The following is an 18,998-nucleotide window of genomic DNA, read 5'->3' as shown; positions in this document are numbered from 1 at the left end:
ATATGAAGTCTTACTGACAGCAAACTATACAAGGTATTCTTATTAATTGATGCTTTTTTAAATTATTATTTTATTTACATTTTGTTGTTTCTGGACAGTCAAAATGTGCTTAAAATGAAAAATTAAATAAAAAATCACTGGCATTTCCATTTCTCCGGCAATTTCTTTAAAAGTGACGAATGTTATTTTAAACAATGCAGCTGGAAACGCTACTTCAGTCCCAAATTGCTTAAAATGCAATATTCCGATTTTTCCAGCATAAACTAAATTCTCAGCATGGATGGAAACATGAATTTATTTTGCAGCTGATGGTATAATAGATTCAGAGGACTGGACAGGAATGGCAGGTTTTGGTAATCATTAGTCAGAACATTCCGTCAGCATGGTGAACGGGGACACGGAGCCAGCCGTCAAAACATTCCTGTGTGTGTATGCGGAATATCAGTGTCCCGACTGGAGCTGGAATGCATCAACCTGTCTTGGGAAAAATCTCTGCAGTCACACAGAAGTGTGTATGTGTGTGTGTGTGTGCGTGTATACATAGTACTTTAAAAACAGCATGAACCCTCTGACCCTTCAACAGTGCCAGTCATCTCAGAAGCGGCTCTGACCAGCTATTCACTAAACACAAAGCAGACCTGATCTATGATCTAGTCATTATAGTCTCAAAGAGCCAGATGTTTGACTATCGGCAAAGTCTCATTCACTTTGTGGCCTATTCCAGCCGTGAGCCGCCCACTTAAACAGGAAGGGCTCGTTTGACCTTCATGTAAAATGAATACTCGCATTTCATTCTTTATGGATGATGTTTTTGGCCAGATAAATTGGAAATGGGTGATACCACAATACACCAGCATTCAGCAAAAAGGCTCTTAATTCAAATATTGGGACAGGAGTATTTGCAAAACAGACATCAAAGAAATCAGCAGAAATTCGGGGTGTGCAGAATTTATGTCCATTCAAAAGTAATAAGTATCAGTTATTTGATATCTATAACAAAGCAGAATTCATAGTAGAGGATATCTTGCTACTAAATGATTGAATGTTTCACTGCAAACTTTGCCTTAAATGGTCAAATGGCTCACAAATGTGCCATTCCTTTGATTTTTAACATTCAGGCTATAAAAGCAATAAGGTGATTACTTGTTATCTCTTTAGACTAACAAAACAGAATGGAGCTCATTGGGTTAAAAATGTTGGAGATACATCAATATACTATTTTTTGCAGTAACTTTTAAACATGTTTCCAAACAGCATGTTTTGTCTATGGGAATGATATGGAAGCCCGTTTCTGCCACAGGATTAAGACTTAAAACTTTTTACCTCACAATTATGAGTCTATATCTCACAATTCTGACTTTTTTCCTGCCAACTGTGAGATATAAATCAAGAATTGTAGGATATAAACTTGCAATATAAACTTGATAAACTTAAATCTAAAAAAAGATCTGAGATGTAAGCTTAGAATTGTGAGAAAAAAAGGATACATTTTGACTTTACATCTCACATTTCTGACTTTTTTCTCCAGAACTGCAACAGTGCTGTGGTCAGTTGTAAAGTTGTTTGAGACTTAGCATTGTATGTAAAGTAAAAGAGTAGCACATTTTAGGTTGTCACCAAGTTACAGTAACACATACAGACAAAAGTCAGAGCACACAGCCTCCGTCTCTCTCACACGCTCGTCATTTTCAGCAGTTGAAACGTTGGCAAGTCTTCCAGATGAAAAGGACTGGTGCACATCAAGCCATCATCGCCTGATAGAAATGCAGCTGGACTCGGATGCCAAGCTGCTCCTGCGTGCATTAAAGTTATCGGACTCTCGTTGTTTTTCCGCGTCAGTGCCGAGCCAACATCTGCCTGCCCGCTGTCCCACGGCTTGCACAGAAGACAGTCTAAAGATGGAGAGCCTTGCAAATCTCTGCCAGTAAACATTTCTAACGCAGAGCCATTTGGCACAGTGACAGCGCTTATCATATGTACACTGTAAACTGAATTTTGTGTCCGCCGTGCATTGCGATGATGGCCAAAATGAACAGGGCCAACAAGACAACACATGGCTTTGACTACTTCAATTACGGGCAAAGAGTAAATATTGATCGTTACAGCATCTTTGCATAATTCCAGCCATTTAATAGAGCGATTTCATCTTTTATCACTAACTCAAGGAGGCGAAGAAGAGCGGGCCAAATTGAAATGACTCCACAAGAACATAAACACAAGATCACATTGTGTCACACAGCTGAACGGGTTGCATTGATAGCTTTCTGCCAAATGTAATACTTGGCATAGAAAACACAATTCTAGCCTTTCAGAGGTTTATAACATATAGCCAAAAAAAGCATTCGTTTTATGCTATGCTGTAAAATATAATAGCCCCTAATCTGTGCGTCATCGGCTTTGAGCTTCCGCCTTAAGATTAGGTGAAAAATATCCCATAAATCTTAAATCATGAAAAAGAAAAGCATTCATGGTAACATGCTTGGAGGAACAGGAAGTTCGCTGCAGACGGGAAGCTGACACTCAAAACGAACTGTACACCATGTAACTCTGGTCTAACATCCAAGCCAATGGTAACAGAAATAATTGTTGCTGAAAGACGTCGATTTAAAAGCTGATTCATGCCATCCTACGCTCTGCTGGAATGATAATAATCTCATTTTGCATGTTCGTTAGCAATTGCCTATAATTCTTTTTGACAGCGGCATACATGTCCAAGAAACAGCTGTTGTCTGTGTTTGCAGAACTACACAGTGCTCTGAGATAATCTAGCGCTGATGTAAAATAGCTTTTTGGGTCAGTGCCTCCAGTGGTTATGGGAGTGTCGCTTTGCCTTAAATGGTCAAGAGGCTCGCGAATGTGCCAGTCCACTGACATTTAACATTTGTTATGTTAACACCAGTTTTCTGCTTTAATAGCAGACTCCATCATCAGAGAAAAAGAAAAACGAGCTGGAAGTACAAGCTTCAGACCGCAAAAACATTAAAACAGCCATTTCTGTTTTCACCTCTGACTCAAAAAACAGCAGGCAAATTTTTCTTCTTATTTATCCACAAAGAGAACCATTCATTATCTCTTTAGATGGGTAGGAAGCTAACTGGACAAAAGTTAAAAAGTTAGGATTTAAGAATGCTGGAAACACATCATATTTATGAATCTTAAATGACTGTAAATTGGTTCAAATTCTGTGAAGTCTAGATGTTCAGGATGCTCTGTTTTGCACAAATGACAATCAACTGGGATGAATGCTGTCAAAAATGACCAAAAAAAACAGCATAATCCTCAGTGTGTGGTGCAGATGCACTTTCTTCATGCAGAGGCATATTAACTTCATTTTTGGTGTAAAATGGCCTTTAGAGTTGCCAAAAATATAACTTTTGGGTTATTTGTTATTAAAAAACAAATAAGCAAACCCAGTTCAGGTAACAAAAAGTAATGCAAAAGTAATATAATGCATTACTTTCTCTAAGTAACAATTAGTTTTGAAAGACATTTTTAAAAGCAACTTTCCCCAACACTGGTTATAAACTGAAAATCTTCCCTCCCACCATTACTCATTCAGATGTCATTATATTAAAGGTAACCTAATCTGATCCCATGATACCAAAACTGATATCAAACTGAAGAACTGCAGAAGATAAAAAAGATAATCCATGCAAAAAAACTTCAAGTTCATGTACCCTGAACACAGTGAATATTGCTAAACTGGCCACTTTTACATAGTTTTTTTTCCCCTCTTGGTCACTGTTTGCTTGCAGAACATAGAAAAAAAGTCAACATCCTTGTTATTTTGTAAGAAAATCATATAGGAACGAACTAAGGGTAAGTATATGATGATTCACAACTGCCTTCTTTAATACCATCTGATGTATAAAAAATAAAGTAGAAGTAGAAATGTTAAAAAAACATCAAAAAGCATGTTTAAATCTTGCACTATTGCACAAAGACTTATTTGGCCAAACAGTAACGGACAATTTGCAAGCTGTGAACAATGAATCTGATGATCTCACCCCAATAACAGCCCTAGGTTTACGGTGCAAAACGGCTGAAGAGTTTGCAAGAAAGACGCCCAAGTTACCTCTCAGCTTCCAGACGCATCTCCTCCCGCTTCTGTCTCCTGAGTTCCCTGCGCCGCTCAAAATCATCATCCATGCTTCAATCCTGAGAGCGTGACCCTGGAAAACAACAGAACATGTGTGTCCTTTAGTCTCACGCATGAACCTTATAGAAACGCACACAATCCCCTCCGTTACTGAATATGGTCTGGATTCCACAGCTGCTGCAAAGTATTTGGTTAACCTTTACACAAAAATCAGGCATTCCCATATGCAAGACATTTACAGTCGATCTTTTCTCAGCCCGACATCAAACAGATCACAAGTTTGTTTTCATAATACCACTTAAAATGGAAATTGTGGGGGAGCGAGGGAGAAGAATGAAGAAAGAAAAAAAAGATAGAGGGAGAAAGAATGGGTGAGGAAAGGATGTAAGCACAGGATGTCCACTCAGTCAAGCAGAAAGACTCTGACTAAATATGCTGCGGAGGAACCGAGCCCACCCAGGAGATACAGAGCTGTTGTCATTAATCTCAGCGCTGTGATGCTTCAGACGGGCCATTTCCAGTCCGGCCTACCTTCACTTCAGTGATGATAACCTCTGGAACCTTTTAGCTTTCAAAACATAGCAGAAATTCGTTCTCTGGTCTCAATAGCGCTCCAGCACAAAGAGTATTTCAGACACTTTTCTTTCTCTCGTTGCAGCTGGAGCTACCAGAGAGGGCCAAAGCCGGCCTCTTCCTTTCCCATTTTTTCACCCTCCCTACTTTCCTCTATTTTTCTCCCTCCCATTATGGTGCAACTCTCAATCACGGCCGATGGGTCTGCCTCCTCCCTCTCTCCCCCTTTTCCTTTCTCTCTCTCTCTCTCTCTCTCTCTCTCTATCCTGTTCAGACACCGTCCCTCTCTCTCTCTCTTTCCCTTCCTGACTCCCAATTATTGCCCATTCCATTCCATTCCTATATATATATATATACGCACACATTTTTTTTTTTTTTGCTCGTTCCCTCCTTCTCTTTTGTGATCATGCAACTGTTGCTGTTTGGTTAGAATTCGCTTGCAGAAAACAGGAAAAACAAAATTTCGGGAGACTTCTTGCTTGATACTTGTTTGAAAGTATAGGTTTTAAAAAACTGTAGTTAACTACATCTAGCTACATTAAAGCAAAGTAAAGGGGCAAGTATTACAGAAAATAAATACACTCTTAGATATATAGGTTCCAAAACAAGGTTTTTTTTGCAGTGATGTCATAGAACTGACATATTCTTCTATATTTTATTTGAATTAAATAAGGTCAAAACAAACAAAAAATATTAAATATATAAAATTCTAAATCATGTTAACAAAACTCTAATAGATAAATGGAATTAGATTTTTTATTCTCATCAAAATGCTATAATTCATCTGGCACATAATAAATAAAATAAAATCAATCAATCAATTGGGAATATTAAGGTGACAGCATCAAACTACGACAGATAAATTTAAATGCAAAAACATGATTACACACATAAAAAAATAAATGATATATATATAATAAAATATTACTTAATTTCCATGATTGAAACAGCTGAAATGCTACTTGAACAACACAATGACATTTCCTCAGCTAACTTGGTTGCACTATGTGACAAAACCAACAGTTTTGCATTTTTCTTGTGGGAAAAAGTGGCTTGTGGTTGGGAAAACCAACACACAGCTTAGCTACTGTCCCACTACTGAACAAGTTAACAATGTCACTTTTTGTTGGTTCCCTAACACACAAAGTGTGCAAGAATGGAGAGAGAAAGAGGGTCTCAGATACAAGAGAACAGGAAACACTTCTCCTCCTAAACCCCTCCTCCATATTCACATAACTCTGAGAGACAGAGAGAGAAACGGACAAAAACAAAAACAGCAGCGGGAGAGGGGACGCAAGGAATGTAAGCGAGAAACGGCGAGCGCGAGATCGAGCCGATCTTCCTTATCAGGCAGAACCGCTGCGCCCGCATTCACAAACCGCAGGAATGCGGTCTATCTTTAGCTGGATCTTCTGTTTGCAGGAGCATGGCTGCTCTTCATATCGGAGCCCAAGAGCAAACAGCACTGACTCAGCTCAATAAAACTGTCACAACGGTGTACGATCAACTCAAATTGAATCAGCGCTGACCTCACATGCTACATTTATGATTGAAAATTCAGGTTGTGTATGTGTTGCTGTGCTGGTGTGTGCGAGCGCCGCACGCTGAAGTGGTATCTGACAATAAGGCCTTGTTTTCTGAGAAAGAATGTAGAAATGGATTTGTCTCTTCCTCTCGTGGACCACCCGTGTGCCTAGATTCACATCGCTACACTTTTTCCCTCTTCAGTGTTTCATAACGGGGGTCTGGCTCCCCCCGGCGAGCAGGGAGACGCCTCCTGTTTAGAGAGCACGCGCTGTAATGGCTGTAATAACACATTTACCTGCTAAATTACTATGTTCCTCGTAAGTACGGTGCTTAACCCTTCATCAAACCTCATCACTGCAATGACCCATGGGAATGCAGTCTTAGAGCCTCTGTCTGTGATGTTCTCTATGTCGTGAATGTACACACGGACGCCTGTGCCAAACCACATGAACGATTCAGAGTTGGCTCACTTTAAATTCTGTAGGGAAAAGGGAGCAGCTGATGAAGAAAAACTAAAAAGGATGACAAATGGAAAATTGTAGTCTATTTTACTTGGGATTTTGCTCAAGTGGTGCTTGAAATTTAAGATGGCAACATGAAACACATGCATGTAACCCATTTTACTTCTGTTTTTCTAAATAAAACAGGTTATTCAATTTTATATATATATATATATATATATATATATATATATATATACACACACACACATAATACAGTAATAATATTATAATAAAGTAATAGACAATACTGAACTAAACTAAATCAAACTAAAAATGAAAATGTATAAAATGTAAAACTATTTTTGTTAAGGCACATATTTTCAAACATTTTTTTTTTTACTTTTTACAATAATGTTAAATCATTAAAGGGGTCAATTAAAGGGCAGATAAAAAAAACATTATTTTGTGTGTTTGGTGTAATGAAATTAAAAAAACTTTATTTTCCACATGCTGTACATTATTGTTTCCCCTCTATGCCCTACCTTTCTGAAAAACAGTTTTTTACCAAGCTCATCGTTCTGAAAAGAGGTGTGCTCTGACAGGCCTATTCGCTATCCAGTGTGTTGTGATTGGCTGAATGCCTCAAGTGTGTGACGGAAATGTTATGCCCCTTGCCATACCGTGATGCGTGTCCCGGTCAGACCAGGGCGAGACAAGACAAAACCAATAAAATCCTTTACAAATGAGCCATTTGTTGCATCCAGTGGGTACATAATTAGTGATTATAATGACTTATACTGTCTTTTTACATGTTGCATTGCATTGCACCACATAAACATAAAACCATGTCTGCATTTATGATCAGATAAACGACAAACAACAAGCAACAAACAACAAGCTCTACCAACTCAAAACCCATGTTTGAATCATCAGTGGCAAATCCTTTACATATGTAAACGTACTTATAGACAGTGAGTCAGAACGGCCAGCACTGTACGTTCAAGAAACAGTCCTCTGTAAAATATTTTGCACACATCTAATGCTTTGGGTTAAACTGCTCTGGAACAAAGTTATGCCTTCTTTCCTGGCGTGAACATTTGGGTGGCGTTATGCAAATTTTCCCACATCGTGACGTAGACATGTGGGGGCGTGTTTAAACGAGGCATTTTAAGAGGGCGTGGAGAGCTTAAAATTGCATCATATGACCCCTTTAATGTTATAAATATTATTACTTATATAATATACAACACTAAACTATATCAAATGGAATAATGTGTGTTGGTGAATCATTAATGTTTTGTGTAACATACCAGTTTTCACAGTCTGAAATGTAACCCACCTCTGACCGCAGGCAATTTCTTGTACCCGCTTTGCAATAAAAAATAATTACAAACTCATTAACGTCAACACACTTAACCTGAACAATCTACCATTAGCAAGATGCTCGTAGTTCGCTGAGATAAATGTTGAGGTAAAGAGTGTTCTTTATAACCAGAGCCAAAGCTGATGTGATCCACAACCTGGCTGCCAGAAGGATTAAATAACTAAATGTTTGGATCTACCACCCACCGTCTTTTGGACCCCAGCCACTCTGGACAACTTGAGAGAGACTTAATTTACTGCTCAAGAAGAAAGCGGAGTGTTGCCAACATAAACCATCGCCCTTATTTGCATGTCTCTCAATATAGGTCCATTAACATAGACTGGCTTCGCTATCAGAGTTTATGCTAACACACTCTCCGCGGCCGCAGCGGGAGTGTGGTGTAGGAGGACGATTCAGATTCAGTCTTCTCTGGCCAAGATTTTAACAAATGGAGGAACTGCGCAGACATGTTGCATTAAAAAGCATTTTACTGTAATATGGTGTATATTTCACCATGAAACAACGTGGTATTAAGTACCAGATAAAATGGCCTTTTCCCTACAGGAAGAAGTAAAGTAAATCTATGTGTAACCATCAAAATGTCATGAAGTGCACTTCTACTGACTGCACTTTTAGTTCACAATGTTTATACCATGCAGCCAAAGTAAACAAACACATGGGACAATTCCAAATTCATTTCAACATCAACATGGCTTTCATAACCCATTCTGTAATGTAATTTGTTTCCAAGTGAAATGTGTGAGAAAATGCAATTTTTGGATTGTGATGCAAAGAAAAACTTTACATGCCGTAACATGAATTATGACTCAATTTGCATTGCAGCAACATTTCTAGCAAAATGTAATGCTAAGGCAGAAGAAATCACAGTGGAAATGTTCTCAGGCTTTAAAAAAGTGGGAAAGTCGTGCTTCTGCAGCCAGGTATCCCAGAAATCAGCAGCGTCAGCGGCCTATCAGAGCCTCAGACACACACACCTCATTAAAGACACTGCAGGTATGCCAGATATGCACAGTCAGCATTTCGACCTGGATTCACTGACAGATGCTCTACAACTTCAATCAGAACCTTTTATACTATACTAAAAAAAAATTTATTAATCCGATTGTATTCCTGGAAATGTTTTAGCTGATTTCCACACAAACAGTATTAAAACACATCATTTGAACAAGATTTTAAATTGAACCAACACAGATGTTTTTTTAAATGTATACTGTGAATTACCTTAGTTTTAATTCATGATCATATGAAGTGTATTTACCATTTGATGTATCATTAGATCTGTAAAGTCTATCAAGATGATTGTGATAGTCAGCTGATAGTTATTAGTTAATTAAAAAAAAAGTACATCAAAGGGATCACAATATGTCAATATGGTTTCCGAAAGTGAATGTCAAGATAGCAGAAAGAGTGTCATTAGACACAGTTTAAAAATACAACTTTCAACAGATTTCCATTACTTTTTAATTTGTGCAAAAAAATAAATTAAAATCTTATCTATAATATGGGAATATGTTTAACTGTACCTTCTGATCACACTGCAAGAAAGTGAAGTTTCTTCATCAGTGTTTTTGTGTTGTCCAATGCAAATTTCTAAATATTCAAAATAAATTTTGAAACAAAATGGCAAAAGATAAGAAGTGAATCAAAATGAAGTGAGGGCTCAAAATCTAATTATTTTAAAAGAAAAGCAGTTTTCCCTAAATTTCCCTATTGCATAAACTCACTTCAGTTTGTTCAGTTTCCAGAAAACAAGACTTGATATCTTCATTTTGCATCTCCAGTAGGGCTATTCCATTGAAACTGTAATTGCGATTATTAATAATGATGAACATAATTTACATTGAATGATGTTTATACCACTGTTTGGTGGAACTGCATGCTGTATTTTTATATACATCGGATTGGTTTCTTCTTTAAATTATGAAAAAGTAAAAATATGAATGTTATTAATTATAATGTTATACTTAAACTAAACAATTACGTAATTGTGGCATCCATAATTATCTAATCACGATTAGAAATTTGATTAATTGTGCAGCCCTAATCTCCAGTAAACACACCTTGATTTAAGGATGTTTAGATAATTGTTTTGAAAAACAAGACAAAAAATACTAATGCCACGGCTTTATGAATTTAAGACCTCTTTAAGGCCTTAATTTGTGGCAAGACTCACAGAAACCCTGCTTCCTGTGGTAAATTAACTGCATTTGGGATTTTAAGTTGAATTTAACCTTCAATAAACCTTCATGCCCTTCAAATAAATTCACATCTTCAGAAATTCAAACATCCCAGTCACTGAATGGATAGGAACAAATCAAGAGAGTCAAGAGAATAGAGAATCGAATTCCCCTTCAATCCTCTGTGTTCACTCAACAAACCAGGAGAAATAAAGAGATCAAGAACGGTCTCAAACCCGAGCCAGGAGAATGAAATCCACACTGCTCCTCTAACTGTCTGTCTGCATTTGTGATGACAAACCTACAGACCTAGTGCTGAACTATGGGAGCGTGTGCTCGGTGAGATGCGCAGGAAATTGAGAGCACCAATAAAAGTGACTGGAGGCCAGCCGGAGCCGTCCCATAAAGCCAGCTGATTGATTGGGCGGCACACGACCGCAGATCTCAGGACAGTGTCAGGACAGCGATGGCAGGAGACCAGGTCTGGTTCATGTTCAATATCACAACACTATGTGATGGACAAACAATCCCTATTAACAGCTGTGTCCATGTGCTGAAGGTCAGACGACATGCTGTGCTTCAGAGATTTTAGAGGGGAAAAAGATGGTCTGGTGCAGTTTCTAGACTTGTTTTTTACATCATCAACAGCAAACCAAAAAAAAAAAAAAAAAAAAAAAGCTTTTTTTGACTATTATACTGAATATCATTATGCATCATTAATATTTGATACAAATGTTTGCTTGCCTTTAACTGTTGACATTTCATATACATACTCTTTTGAAATAATGGAACATTTATTTATAAATCAAATCCAGATTGGACATATAGGGCAAATTATGGGGGATTTAAGAGTATGGCCTCCCTAATTAAAGCTAGACTAAAGAAGTCAGATTGAGGGGGTCTTATAAGTGCATATAATCTTTTTATATACATTCAACAGCATTTTCAAACAACAATTAACCACCACTCTTAGATTACAAGTTAGTCACAATATAAAATGTCCCTTAGTTACATGCTTACAAATGTACTGTAAGTTTTAACTAGTGGCAAATTTCAGTACACAATTTGGGTTGAGCAAAACCAACTTCAAAATGCTGTAAATTTAAATTATCCCTGGTATACTGTAGATTTACACACCGATGAAGCCATTCATTCAAGCATATTTTTCCCTCCCAGCATATTTTTTCAAAATCTTTCTGAAATGTACCCCAAGTTGTAAAAAAAGGCTCTAGTCCTGCAATATCAACAATAGCAATAGTAATCTTGATGGAAAATGAGCTGTATTATGCGAAAATGCTGGTTTGATCTCTTTGGCAATGTTTGGCTTATTGAAGACCTGTTCCACATAACCAAAAGCTCGCTTTGGACTCTCTGATGCATTAGCACATTTATAACCCTAGGGCCTTAAAGAAGAAACAGAAGGAATGAAGAGTAAGAGAGACAAAGATTGAGAGAGAAAAAGAGCAGGATGTGCCGCTATAAATCCAGTAAAGATTTTGGCAGGAAGAGTAGCAACTGCTTTTCATGACCGTCAGTGGGAAAAGAGGAGAAGAAAAGTTGGTTACGCTACCTACCTAACCTGGGCTTGGACACTGAATTTGTTGCTCAAGATGAATCTCTAAGAATATTTCTTCACTTGCATCAATTATGCAAAAGCTTTGCCTTTGCATAATGCTGCAAGCATGTCATGGTTTCTATTTCCAGGGAATTCATGCATGAGCTTGATTTAAAAAAAAAAAAAAACTATTTATATTAAATGAAAAGTGAATTGCTTTGGATAGCATCTGGTAAAATATTATACATACAGGATAAGTGTACAGTCAGCGAGTCATTAATTGCAAAATAAACCCTTTCAGGGTGATGCAAGGCACTTTGGTTTTGTGTCTGGAACCTGATCACCACATCAGGGTTTATTTTGCGATAATGACTCGCTGACTGTACATTATCTCTTAGGTTTTAAAAATGGGAAGGAGGGGATAAAAAATTCAAGCATGGGCAAAAATAGGCCTCAGTCATTGAATTTCCACTTGAGGTTGGAAAAGGAGATTCCTGCATTCCCAGACAATGGATCGCATTCCCCGACACGTCTGCATGTCCTGTGAATCTCTACCTCACAAACACCAAATACATTTAAACTGCTCAATTACCCACAATGCTATTCCATTACAGGCTCTGGTATACAGAGTAAATGTCAATAGTTGTAATAAGTAAACAATGTAATCTTTGATGTATGATCTGAAATTCAGCTATGAAACCAAAAGGAATAATTTACATTTTAAAATATATTCAAATAGAAAACAGTTATTTTATATAGTAAACATATTTCAAAATTTTTACAGTTTTTGCTGGACTTAGGTTCAAATAGTAATGATTAATAATAGTAATAATATACATTACTTGCATAAATAACAAAAAAAAAACTATCTTTTAAAATTCACCCACAAATAATAATTTATATATAATATATATAATATATATATATATACACACACACACACACACACAGTATTTATATGATTATGATGACTATTATTAATATACCTAATAAAAAAACTGTCTTTTAAAATTCTATAAAAATTATTATATTGTTTAAAATAATAATTTCTTACTTATAAATACAGCATTTTATTTATTACTGAAATAATGTATTATCATATACGCATATTTATATATTTAATATATACAAATTATTTATTATTATATTTTTAGAAATATATGTATATTTGCATATGTAAAATCATTTAGTTTGCCAAATCTTTCACCTTAAATGTACACTTTCTTTTTTCCATCACAGAGAATTGAACATGAGAAAAACGAGCACATGGGTTCAGGATGTTGGAAAAATGTTTCTCTTTCCGCTTTTGAATGGGCAATTTTCATAGGCATTAACTAATTAAACCAAGGGCCATTTATTTCTGCACAACAGCAGCTGTGCTTCTGAAAATGCATTTCAGGTGCAGAGACGCTTTCATGTTATGCATTTTAAAATGCTGATTTTAAATGGTCCTCTCATGCACGTCCAAAGATCGCACCACTATCAGCCAGTGTCGGCATGCAAGCTCCTCAAAAAAAAAACAAAAGAGCAAGAGGAAAAAGGCCAAATTGAGATGCTTGTACGGCATCAAACGTCTGCTGCCTATTGGCTTGGCTCCACATGACCAAATATGGTAGGAAAAAAGCTCTCTTTCCCGTAAGCAACATGCACAAAAAAAGAAAAACCCAAGGGTTTCACATGCTGTGTAGACAGATAGAGCCTCATGCTCAAACTCGCTGACCACGGAGAGAGAGTGAAGGGACTTCTATCTGCACTCCGAATGATAGCGCTACGTGACGTCTGAGTAGCATCACACAACAAAACATACCTAGCATACTAGCTGTCCCAAACCACTTTTAATCCCTCTTCTACACTATCCTTGGCTTGCTGAGGAAAAAAACTGAAAAAAGCTTTTCCCTCCCAGCATTTTTCTCCAAGATTGAGCGGTTTTAGTTTTTAGTCTCTTCTTACATAACTGCGAGAGACCAGAGTGGAAAAAAGATTCTTGTCCAAATATCTAGCCACGGAGATGGCCGTGACAGAAAATACCTCAAAGCAGAATGCATCTCAGTGAGCTTTTGATGAGTGCTTCACGGTCTACGCTGAGTGTGATGCAGAATAAATGAAGCCAAATGCATTTAGCATCTTTATCATGACACATAATGTTTTTCATGACCTGTTTGGATCACCAAAGCATGTGAGAAGACGCCTGCCAGGGTTTAAGTGTTTAAGCATTCATTCGTCCGGGTTTGGATCTGATGAGCTCAGTGTGATGTCATGCACGATACCATTTTATAAAAGCGATCATGTACATTACATCATATGTTGACAACTGACAAATTGTTGCAAGGAAATTTATCTCATCATCATTTAAAACCCATTTGGCTTTCTTCTCTGGAACACAAAAGGAGAATTTCTGAAGAAACTGCTATTTTCTATGTAAGTGAATGGGGACTGGATCAGTCAAGCTATAACTGCAAAAATATAAAATTATAATAAAAGCAGTACATACAACCTGTGCGTTGCATTGCAAGTCTTCTGAAGTCATATAATAACTGCTTGTTGCATGAACAACCCCAAATTTAATTTTATGATATTATTTTATATATAACATTTTATAATTTAATAAAATTACAAAAAGTACATATTCAAATGTAAAGCTGTATTACATTTTTATTGTTTTCATGCTTGAAAACCCCATTTTATCTTTAACCCTGATGCATCCGTTTTTTTTTTTTTTTGGGAGAGAGATACAGACAAGGGGAACTTGGATCTTTTGTATGGCTTCATAAGACTTGGAATACAACACACAAGTCCTTCAGACTACTTTTGTGGTTTTAAATGTGCATTTTAGACAGATCCAATTAGCTTTAATTTCCATAGAGCAGCACATAATTACATTTTGGGTGTACTTATCCTTTAAAGCTTGTTTCTGCATCCAGGCCATCTACTGAACACCAGTCTGAGGTATTAAAAACACCAGGCTTTGCTAAATATCAATCACATACTACATTTGACTTAACATGAGGGCCTCAATTAGGAAGAGGCTGCATTTAGCTGCTCACTTTTTCTCTCGCAATTAACATAACCCAGCACTCTCCTGTATATATTACAGCTGGAACATTTAATGGAACATAAAAATGTATTTCTCATAAAGCTAAGAAGTTCCTGATGCATCTTTTAAAGTGTGTCTATGGAACCCTGCACACAAGAATGGCAACAAGACTGAAAGAAAAATTATGGGTAAAACCACCAGTGATTTAAGGCAACATCAGTATGCAAGAAATATTTTCCTGTTGTGCCCTACATGGTAGCAATACAAACCTAAAGCATAAAGCGTGAACTCAATGCGTGTGTGCAACATTCACCCCTTGTCCTCCATCCTCAGAAACCAGCTTCTGTCATGTTATTTTGTTTATGCCTTAAGTCTCTGAACTGTGCGAAAACATTCACTCCCCGAGGAGTTATCGGCATGGATAGTGACATTTTTCCATCCAGTTTTCCATTCCATCAGTATTAATCTTCCTCAATGTGGCTGTTTTATAGGCCAGAACTCAGACAATGGAATGTACTCTTCTTCAGTGCACGAGATTTTAAGACCATTAATTGGCAAGAAATTTCTGAAAAATGAAGGGCGTTGCATTCCTCAGGAGAGATAGCAGAAATAAGATTATAATAACACGAGCTAGATGACGTCACTGGAAGGCATTACTCAAGGATGCATCATTCAGGAGTTGGAGAGAAGAAACTGCATTTTGTGAGCAAACTTGCAGAACACAAGCTCAAATGTTTTAACAAATAGTCATCCAGAGCGCATGCCAAGGCACGTCAAGATTGAGTAAATATTAAAAGCTATTTTTTTCTAAAATAATAATAAAAGTAATAATAATAATAATACAATTAATTCATATTTATTTATAATATTTTTTTCTACCAAGATTGTATATGAAGTAGTAGTAATCTATAATTACAAATTATAAATCAATATTATATGCATATTATATACATTTTTATAATAGTAATACTAACAATAATATTTAAAAACATTTAGTAATAAGTAAATTTCAGTAATGCAAGTTTAAGATATGTATGTACATACGTATGTATTTATGGGTGTGTGCATATATATATATATATATATATATATATATATATATATATATATATATATATATACATATACATATACATATACATATATACAATTAAATTTAAATTTATGCATTAAGCGACTTACAGTGAATTCAGGCTATCAATTTTTAGTTATCATATATATATATATATATATATATATATATATATATATATATATATATATATATATATATATATATACACACACACACAATATTAAAGGACGTTTATACATAATGATATACAATATATCATAATTACAAAGATATGCATGTTCACAGCAAAATCCGTTGTTCTTTGAGACTCCTTAGATGACACATTCCTGAGTGTAGAACCCTTTCCCGTGCCCCTCTCCTCTCTGTTCCAGCTACGCTACCAGATCTCCCCTCTTCTGTGCATATTTCTGCTGGCTGTTATTATTAGCATGGCTCCAGGCCAGCGTTGTCAGAGGCCATGGATTGTGTGGCCCACACAGACAGCAGCTCAACCTTTAAAGATGCAGGTATATCACACACGTACACCAAGTGTCACTCACACTGGCCACGTCGCCGTGTATAAGACATTGTCTGGCAATAACCGTGGCTATGTTTAGTGCCACAGGGCTGTACAGCTCGTTCAGGAAAACCTAAAAAAAAAAAGTTCTTTCACTGCGGCTGCAACGGGCCAGTTCCAAGAAAAATCTCTCTTTCTCGAGCAAGCACACAGTCAAATATATATACATGGGTTTGGATGATTTTGCAAGCTTTATGATAAATTCCTCTATTTTAGTCGAGTGAAGTATTGCCACAGTCAAGACTAGAAATGTTTAAGTGCAAGCGCTCCGTCATGCAGCTCAACTCGATGTACCCTTCCACTCCGCAAAGCCTTTTAAGGGAAAAAAAGTGCATAAATCATTACCTCAGAGTTCAGTATAAAGGACTCCTGCTGCATAATCTTTACATTTACAAGAAAAACACAAATCTCAGGCAAGCATGAAATTGTAAATAATTGAATATTGGAGCTATGGGGTGGTTTCAGGTTCCCGGGTTAAGGGTAGCTAATGGCCAAACTGGAAATGAGATTAATTCACAAACCCAAGCGCCACTGGAGTCACTCCAAAACGACGTTGGCCCTTGCTTTTACACACCTGTGCCACACACAAGCACCCATTCAGGCTGCTGACATTGGTTGTGTTGACACAGATCCTGAGTGACTCGCTATTGCGTTTCAGAAGCGCCCGAGTCAATTCCACATCATTAAGTCTAACCTGAACTAATGGAGGGCCGTTATTATCTGCGGTGGTCTCGCAGACGCCTGTCACAGACTTGAGTGGCGCTAGAGCCACACACATACACACACATCATACAGACTGCAACAAGTGGCCATTGTTCTTGTTACAGAGGTTCATTAAAGCAAACCTTAATGAGGTCTGCAGGCCTTCTATAGACACACACACGCAACCTCAATCACATTCATCAAATCCTCTCAAGTATTTCATCACTCAAGGAGACACGCACAACTGCTTTTACCCATTTTTAAAGAGATGTTTGAATGCTGTGTGCATCAGTGATTAACAATAACGAGTCTGTAATTACGACTGACTCCCTATCAATTTGCATCCCCCATTTTGTTTGCATCAGGCCAAGAAGAAATAAACAAAGGGCCTGTTTGCTGTTGCTATTGTTTTGGCCTCAGCGTCACCGAATGCTAATTTCCCACAATTTGGTTGTTGACCCTGTTCCAAAACATGCCTTGCTGTAGACTGTCTATATAGGTATTTACTATTAAGGCAGCATGGTAACTGAAACTCATAATCCACAAGGTTATTGCGTTTTGTATCAGTATGGTGCTAAGCTAACAGCATAGAAGATCTGTTGTGTCAACAATTTTTGATATTAAATGACATTTTTCATCATGTTCTCTTTGATGATTTTTTATAACAGAGCCTAGAGGTTTTCTTTTTACAGTAATGACAATAAAGAACCATTTTTGGTTTGCCAATAGCATTTTATTGAACAGTTCTTAAAATAATCCCCTGATATATATACTAAACATTTCAGTTAATTTAATTTGCACTTAATTCTTCCTACCGTACAGGAGAGAAAAGAAGTAGCACAATGATCTGCCAGTCATTGGTCTTTCACGAAGAGATCTTGTCAAATGCTTATGCACAATGATCCATTATAAAAGCTGAATGTACTGTATGGTCGAACGTATCTGTGAACATTTCTAAATGTTCACTATGGAAGTCCATTTCCAGTTCACAAAGCTAGACACATTTGGATTGCCTTCTTGACGTGCAATGCTGCCTTTGAATTTGGTCAATATGTGGTATATTAACAACATTACAAACCTTTTGGAACAGCCTTTGATACTGAAGTTGGCAGTTCACTAGATCTTGGAACAGTGCTTCCACTACACAACCAATGCAAATGACTTACTATAAATGCAACGTATATTTTTTGAATCACATTAAGTCTATTCTGAACACATTCTGCACACTACTGGGACATGTATCAAATAAATTCCCTGTTTTTTTGGGGGGGTTTTTTTGCTCACTTAGAATCACTAGCCCTGCAAAGTACAGCAGGAAAGTGTCTACACTAGTTTGGACTCCAGCTGAAGGGTAATAAAATCCGCTTTAAAAAAGCCAGACCTGAGATGTTTATTAATAGTATGAGGAGCGATTGTAATGGGGAATCATTAATAACACATTTCTTATGAGGTAAGAGTCTCTTGAATGCCAGTTTGTCTCCACACAGAGCATTGCTGATTAAAAACTCATACCATGAGAGCGCATTTCTGCATCTGAAACAGTGCCAGCTGTCTGCTGATGAAGAAATTAACTCATTCCACAGTGCTTCTCAACTTACAAATTCAAGCTGAGTTGCACTACCACAAAGCGATGTATACAGTAGTTCCGCTTATGTAAAGCAGCCAGGATGCATTTCATTCAACGCGTGCAGGTAAACGTGACCATGGACCACAAAACCAAATTGAGATTTATACATCATCTGAAAGCTGAATAAATATGAGTTTTCATGTATGGTTGTTAGGAAAGGACAATATTTGGCTGAGATACAACTATTTGAAAATCTGGAATCTGAGGGTGCAAAAAAATCGAAATACTGAGAAAATCATCATTAAA

General features: G+C 37.0%; 1 protein-coding gene across 5 annotated transcripts in view; it reads right to left on the bottom strand.

Annotated features, from left to right (window-relative positions):
• LOC127956451 (non-muscle caldesmon-like) overlaps positions 1-18,998 on the bottom strand; it is a 45,960-nt gene that overhangs the window by 20,427 nt on the left and 6,535 nt on the right. For 4 of the 5 annotated variants that reach the window (XR_008153567.1, XM_052554351.1, XM_052554353.1 and 1 more), the window contains exon 2: positions 4,076-4,172. Coding sequence is in view for 4 of the 5 variants with exons in the window: in XM_052554351.1 (XP_052410311.1) it covers positions 4,076-4,149 (74 nt within the window). In the remaining variant the exon portion in view is untranslated. Of the gene's footprint in view, positions 1-4,075; positions 4,173-4,630; positions 4,794-18,998 lie in introns of those variants that run through there. The other variant, XM_052554352.1, reaches the window with a different exon arrangement.

This window comes from Carassius gibelio, chromosome B4 (genome assembly GCF_023724105.1).
Source record: "Carassius gibelio isolate Cgi1373 ecotype wild population from Czech Republic chromosome B4, carGib1.2-hapl.c, whole genome shotgun sequence".
NCBI lineage: Eukaryota > Metazoa > Chordata > Actinopteri > Cypriniformes > Cyprinidae > Carassius > Carassius gibelio.
Note: the sequence above shows the minus strand (reverse complement) of the source record. Positions and strands in the feature narration are given on the sequence as shown.